The 7908-nt window shown below is 47.8% G+C and overlaps 1 protein-coding gene across 1 annotated transcript in view; it reads right to left on the bottom strand.

The window, feature by feature from the left end:
• Nucleotides 1-3645, bottom strand: part of LOC108801424 (group XV phospholipase A2-like) — an 89437-nt gene extending 85792 nt beyond the window's left edge. Inside the window, exon 1 of the mRNA XM_018573317.1 lies at nucleotides 3272-3645. Coding sequence (XP_018428819.1) covers nucleotides 3272-3645 — 374 coding nt within the window. The remainder of the gene's footprint in view (nucleotides 1-3271) is intronic.
• Between the last annotated feature and the right edge of the window lie 4263 nt (nucleotides 3646-7908).

Genomic DNA, 7908 nt, shown 5'->3' with positions numbered 1-7908 from the left:
GGGGGGGTAGCTGATCAGGCAGAGAATCTGTGAGAGAAGGGGGATCGGATCTGGCTGCCTGGCTGATTGCATTGTATCTGAGGGGGAAAATAAATAAATATTCATCCATTAAGCAGATAAGCATTACTGGAGGTAACTGCTGGGCATTAATTGTGATAATCTGCTGGAAAATTACTGTGGTCCTGACTGTGGAACTAATGACCACTGTATATTGGAAATAATAATCTGCTGGGAATTACTGTAGTACTGACTATATTACGAATAGCTACAGTGCAGGGGGAGTAATAATCTGCTGGGAATTATTGTGGTACTGGGTGTATTACTAATAATCTGCTTGTAAATACTGGGGTACTGACTGCTTACTGCATTATTAATAACTGCTGAGCATTGGGAGAAAATCTGCCGGGAATTACTGGGGCACTGACTGCATTATTAATAACTGTGGAGCATTGGGAGTAAATCTGCTGAGAATTACTGGGGTACTGACTGGCCTGAACTAAATAAATAAATACATTAAAAGTAGAAAATAAATGAGTGGGTATGCAACCCGGCGCACGTCAATGTATGTGTTTCTTGAACATGTGTTCGAGGGCGAATACTGTTGCACCAGATGTGAGCTAGCAGTTTGTTTGGAAGCCAAGATTCTGGATCTAAAACAATAAAGTGGCCACACTGTGGAGCATAAACATGGAAAGGAGTCTGGATCTGACTCATCAGGTTCTAGTGGAGGGCAGTATACAGGAGGAGTGGGGTATGGAGGAACAGGAGCCCGAAGTGTGTTGCTGAGCTCCTGTTAGAAGGTGGGGGTAGAGGGAAGAGTCTAAGAGGCTAGCCCTGAATTAATACACCCTAATAAATATGCCAGGTGGCATGTTGGGGACATTAGTTCAGGGGTGGCATTGCTGGAGCAAGACGCTTCTCCGATCAGCAAGGGGAGTGACTGCTCCAGTAAGGATGGGAGCAGGATGAGGAGACAGATATTGGTGGTGGGGACTCTATTATCAGAAGGACAGACAAGGTAATGGGTCATTGGGACCGTGAGCATCAAACAGGCTGTTGCTTACTGGGGGCTAGTGTTTGACACATTGCAGAACGGATGGACAGGTTACTGCATGGGGTTGGGCATGACCCAGCTGTCATGATACACTTGGGCACCAATCACAAAATTGGAGGCAAATGGAGTGCCCTAAAAAGCAAGTTCAAAGACTTAGTAAAAGGACCTCCACGGTAGTATTTTTTGAAATACTGCCGGTGCCAAGAGCCAATTCAGAGAGGCAGAGGGAATTGAGGGAACTGAACAAGTAGCTGCGGAACTGGTGTCAGAAAGAGTGCTTTGGGTTCATGGAGAACTGGGCTGACTTCTCAGTCGGTTACCAGCTTTACAGCAGAGATGGGCTGCCTCTAAATGGGGAAGGTGGAGCATGTTTGGGGGAGAAAATGGTTAAAAGACTGGAGGAGCTTTTAAACTAGATAATGAGGGGGAGGGAATAAAAATGGGGAAAATAAACAGAGCATGCAACTACATGGACAGTTAATATAGGAGGGCAGTAATACAAGGGGGAAGAGAGGGCTCACTCCAAACACATTAGTAGTCACGTATGCGGTCATGGATTATGGCCCTTTACTCGTCCCCAACGGCAGCTGTGAGAGTTAATGAAACTCGTTCAGAATATTTTTCCATCTCCAATGGCACCCGCCAGGGATGCCCCCTGTCCCCGCTGATTTTTATCCTCACGTTGGAACCCCTACTATGCACCATTAGGGCAGATGATTCCGTCGGGGGCCTTCAGGTTCCCTCGGGGACTCACAAATTGGCAGCCTACGCAGCTGCTCTGATTCTCTTTATATCCCGTCCAAGTCCTAAAGATGACTATTCTCCCCAGGATTCTATACATTCTTCAGGCGATCCATCTACCTCCTACTTTCTTCTCCCTGTTTATAGGATATAAACTCGCATGGAGGAAATGAGAGGTCTGTAGACAAAAGCATCGGGACTTTGTCCCTAATTTCCTTGGGGGTGCCACCAGACCAAAGAGAGTCTAAAATGTCCACTGCGAATTCCAGTTTGCAATGATCTCCTGTCGACAGTGAAAAAAAATGCCTTTACAGGTGATGAAATAAACATTGTCTATCAGTTCATGTGAACGCAGAATGTGAATGCAGATTTTAAATTTGCCTCTCCTGAAAAATTATAAGGAATAACAGTAGTAAAAAATATCTAATGGTCAAACACATTAGTAATGTATCTACCATACCTTGGTCAGATAAAAGAATAAGTTGGGATTCAGGAACATGCAATAATATAATAAATTCGAACCACTAGCACAAAACTAAAATGTATGTACACGAATGCTAGAAGTCTAGCAAACAAACTAGAGGAACTTGAACTTATGCTACTCGAAGAAGACTTCGATATAGTGGGAATAACAGAAACTTGGCTAGACAGCTCACATGACTGAGCAACTAATGTACAAGGGTACAACCTGTTCAGGAGGGACAGGGTTGGTAAAAGGGGGGAGGAGTATGCACGTATGTGAAAAGCAATCTTGCTGTGCACATACGAGAGGATATCATGACAGAAAATTGCGATGGTGTTGAGTTTCTGTGGCTAGAACTGGATAAGACTGATTCTAGTTGTAAACAAACATAGTATGGGTGTGTGTTACAAGCCCCCCCGACCATAAGGGAAAAGGAGGAGGCGGCTCACTTACACTCCCAAGTAGAAATAACTGGGAAGCAGGGAAATGGGGGACATCAATTATCCAGATTGATTGGTCACATGGTACCGCTCATTCTATAAAGGCTGACAATTTTCTGAACCTGTTGCAGGACAATTTCATAGATCAGATGGTTGAGTTTCCGACCAGGAGGAATGCAATTCTGGATCTATTAATCTCTAATAATGAGGACCTAGTTGCAGACAAACGATTAGGGATAAATTGGGTAATAGTGATCACAGGATGATTAATTTTAATGTTGGGTAGAAAAGAGAAGCGTGTTGGTGTGATAAGAATGCTAAGTTTCAAAAAGTCAAACTTCAATAACCTGCGTCTTCTAGTGCATGACAACAAATTGGACAACTTATTTCTAACAATGAACACTGATGAGAAGTGGGATTTTTTTTTAAAGAATACATTGCACGGGGGCGTGGCCTGAACATGGCTGAGTGAGGACGTGCTTTCCCGGAGCTCTACACGGTTTCCTCTCTCATACGGACTATACCTATCTCAGCGGACTTTACTTACCCTCTGCCCGCATGTCACAGACTCACCGACCCTGGAGCTCATCACCTCCGTCCTCCTCCGGCGGTATCCGGCGATATTTCGGCCACAGCAAGCAAACGGGCCCGCAGGATCTCCCGGCCAAGATGGCGTCCGGCTGCCTCACTGTTGTGAGTAACACGCCGCAAAAACAGGCCACCTCAGCCCCTGACACCGCTCGGCGGACACAGCAGGCCGCGTCAGCACCTGACACCCGGCGGGCGGATAGAGAGCTATCTCCCATCCAGACCCCTAGGATGCCACAGGCAGACTCCCCAATGAGATCAGGATTGTCGGGCATTACTGTAGCAGGCTGTGCAGATGAGGACAGCACGTGGCGGTCCATTCTTCCCCAGCTCACCACAAAATCAGATTTGGAGGACATGGCGACCAAGATAGTGCAAGCCCTGAAGACAGAGGTGCACGAGATTAAACAGCAAGTTATCTCTTTGGATGGTAGAGTCACCTCTGTGGAGGCCTCCACCTCTGACCTGGGGGCTCGGATGACCGCCTTAGAAAATGCCCACATAGCCTCCCAGCAACGCTTGACGTCCATGTTCCTACTACAGGAGGACGCTGAGAATAGAAAATCGGCGGAACAATGTCAGACTGAAGGGGATTCCTGAGGGAACTGCAGGCCCTGAACTGCGCTCCACTGTATCGGCCATATTGAATCTGTACCTTGACAAACCACCTGGCGAGTATATGGAGCTAGACCGTGTACACAGAGTCCAATCGTTTAGGCCACCGGCCTCAGAGGTGCCCAGGGGCGTGCTTTGCAGAGTCCACTTCTTTGCCGTCAAGGAGGAGATTATGAGGAAGGCTTGGACTAAAGGACCTCTGGACTTTGACGGTACTACTATGAAGGTGATGCCAGACCTTTCCCGTCACACCCTGAGGATGCGCAGGATGCTGAAGCCACTTCTGGACGGGCTCCGCACAGCAGGTGCTGTGTATAGATGGGGGCACCCTTTCCGTGTTCTCATACAACACCGGGAACGTACCTTTGCCCTTCACTCACCATCTCAAGTACCTGACCTGTTTACTTTGCTGAATATCGCTCCGATTGCCCTCCCGGACTGGCTGGACTTTCCTACAGGAACCGTGGAAGCAGCTCCCTGCAGTCAACGAGCAGCTCGCCCTTCCAGGAGCAGGCGTCGCTACTCCCTGCATTCGTCCTCCGTGCCTGCCCCGACGGGCCATGAACCTTAAGGTCTGCTCTCTGTTGGCGAGATGTTATAGCCCGCATTGAACTGCCATGATGTGCCTTGCCAGAGCCTCCCGCACTATTGGGTATATTGCCTGCCCCTGTTGCACGTTGCGAGGGCTGCTCCCGGTGAGGTAACGGGCCTACAAGTTTTGCATGACACCTGCATTCTCATGTTATTGTTTTGCACACTTCTATGATTATCTGAGTTAATGGGTTGTGTTTTTTGAGGGGCCGGGCCGATACGATCTAAAAAGTTCCTACATGTGTATTGCTGTTAGCCTGAGGGGTCCGTATTGTACTGACGGGACACATAGAGGGGGGGGTATGATATTGTATTATGTGGAGGGCACGGGTCACGGGCACATTGCAGAGCGGCTCCAGCGGCAGGGAGGCCTTGGCTTGGCTTTGGTTCGGGCCTCCGATGTGTACAAGCTTCTATCCCAGTTGCTAGCTCGATGTCGCAATAGTTAGGTGCGGTGCCGTGGACAGTGCCACACCACAATGGGAGGGGAGACATGCATCTCCTTTCCTATCGATATAGTTTTGTTTGCACTGTTGTTTGGTTTGTAATCCTTTGCATCTTCGCTGTTTTCGGACCAACCCCCACATAGGGATACCCCGTGCATTGTGCAACGGGTGGATACATTTGTTGACTTACCTGTACCGGTAGTCCGGTCAGGTTGCGATCACCCATTGGTGAATTGCTACCATACCTGCTAGTCTTCTACTGTCTACTTCTGTCCTATCTCCTAGCTCCACCTTTGCCTTAGGCGGTCTTCTTCTCTCTTGCTTCACCTTCTCTGGATTTTCCCGCTCCTCTTCCTCTCTTTCCACAAGGGATGCTCTCCGTGCCTCCCACAGCTGTCATGGCGGCCACCGTTTTTATGTCACTGAATGTAAAGGGGTTGAATATCCCTGAAAAACGGTCAAGATTACTGGCGGACTTGAAGACGGCTAAATCCCAAATAGTGTTTATTCAGGAAACGCATTTCAAAAAGGATCAGGTCCCCAGGCTGGGGAATAGGGATTTCCCATTTGGGCATCACTGTCCCTCCCCGTTGTCAAAGTCCAAGGGTGTATCTATTCTTATTGCTAAGACTGTCCCATGGGCATACACAGATCAGTACGTGGACCCTAACGGAAGGTTTTTGCTCCTGCGGGGGACAATAGGTGGCGTGTCAGTGACCCTAGCTAACATGTACGCTCCCAACACAGATCAATTGGGATTTATCCGCACTCTGTTCCAGGTCCTCCTGGAATTCTTGGACGGCACGCTGGTACTTGGAGGGGACCTCAACTTTGCAATGGACCCGCTTGTGGATGTCTCTAGGGACACCTCCCATCTAGCATACTCCTACTTGAAAAGACTGAAGTCCGAGCTCCATCTCCTACACCTGACAGACGCATGGAGGTTCATGCACCAGCGGGATAGGGATTACACCTTTTTCTCGCAAGTCCATCAGACCTATTCCAGGATAGATTACTTTTTTGTCGAGCATAAGGTACTACCCCAGGTGCGCTCGGCTTCAAATCGACAGTATTCTTTTATCTGACCATGCCCCCATACACATGTCCCTATCATTGACAGCACCTATCTCTCCATGCTATATGTGGCGCCTAAACGAATCCTTGTTGCAGGATACCCAAGTCACGGCTGAATTGGGAAGCAGCGCTTTCATCCTTCTTTGCTACTAACGTTCCCTCTTCCTCCTCACCTATGATCCCCTGGGAGGCTCACAAGTGTGTCGTTAGGGGCATACTTGTGAAACATGGGGCGCGCAGGAAACGTGAAGGGGCAAAACACCTAGCCCACCTGTTCAGCCGTCTCCATTCCCTGGAAGCAGCACACAAACGGTCTCTGGCTCTGGCTGCCCAAGCTGAGCTACGAGCGGTAAGACTGGAAATAAACGACCTGTTGTTCACCAAGGTCAAGCGACGCATCCGGAACAGTAGGCGGATGTTCTACGAGTTCTCTAACAAACCAGGAAGGATGTTAGCGAGGGCTTTGAGGGGTGCGCAAAGCAGGACCTTCATCTCCCAAATTGTGACGCATACGGGGCATATAGCGATGTCCTCGGTAGAGATGGCGGAGGAATTTCGGGCCTTCTACGAGAGTCTTTACAACTTGCATCCACCAGGGGAGGGGCAGGACCACTCCGAGCCCACCCGAGGATCGCTCCTATGTTGGTGGATCCGGAATGCCTGTTCTAGCCACTGAGGACGGGGACCTGATGGAGACCCCTATTTCCTTATCGGAATTGGAGAGAGCGATCAAGGTTGCCAAAACTGGGAAGGCACCGGGCCCAGACGGCTTCACAGCCGCTTACTATAATATGTTTGCACCCCAACTCTCTCCTCACTTCCTCGCGGCCTACTAACAATTTAATTATATTATAAATTTTAAATATATCCATTAAAAAATTGTTTTATTCATTTTATATATATATACACTTCTGTGTTTATTTGTTAAAATGTCCCTGTTCACTTGTATATATCGGCAAGACGATTGGACCCTTTAAACGTCGCTTTCAAAAGCATAGAAGCGACATCAGGGTCACGCTGGATAAAATGCAAAAGAACGAGACACTCGATCTAAATAAACCGGTTGCGATGCATTTTGCTAAGAACAGACACCAAACCCACGAACTTAGGGGAATGGTTATCGAGCAGATACATATACATCCCAGGGGAGGCGACAGGGCTAAACAGCTCCTTCGCAGGGAGGCCTTCTGGATCTTTACACTGGATTGTGTACAACCCAGGGGCCTCAACTCAAATCTGTCACTATCATGCTTTCTGGATGAAAGATAACCCCTATATTCCATGAGCAACTAGATTAGGGATTCACCCAAGTGAGGAATCCCTTCGTTCCTTTATTTGTTGAATTCCTCAGTGGGCCACACTAAGTTGGGCAGCTCTGAGCAACCCCACCAACAGTCTTTTTAAATAAGTCCCACCCCCCATACCCCTCACAACCACGACCCACCCAAAAAATTTTTTAGACCGGGACCAATGATAACCTTCAACCTAGGTGTCCAGCGTTATAGGGTCCTCAACTATGTTACTAACCTTTAAATGTTCTAGGCGAACAGCGCTATATATAATTTTTATCCAGATACACTGTTGTTACATACGGATCAAAATAACATGACACCTGTTCAAGAGTAACCTCCTTCTTTTGGGGATACTCCGGCGATTAATTTTGGGGTCTATTATGGCAATGATGGGAGTGAATGTATGCTAAAGCTCCTGCGTTTTGATGTGGAGGCGCCATCTTTCTTTTGCATTTAATTTGACAATGATGGATGCCCAATTAGTATAGAATCTGTGTTCACATGCAGAATGAGCTATGTACATTGTTAACCTTTATTGTTATAATGTTCACGCATGGTTTTTGTTTTATTTTTGTTTTGCCACTGAATCCGTTCTGCCATTTGG

The sequence above is a fragment of the Nanorana parkeri genome, unplaced genomic scaffold (assembly GCF_000935625.1).
Source record: "Nanorana parkeri isolate BGI_ZX_2015 unplaced genomic scaffold, ASM93562v1 scaffold2331, whole genome shotgun sequence".
Taxonomy (NCBI): Eukaryota; Metazoa; Chordata; class Amphibia; order Anura; family Dicroglossidae; genus Nanorana; species Nanorana parkeri.
This window is presented reverse-complemented; position numbering and strand designations above follow the sequence as displayed.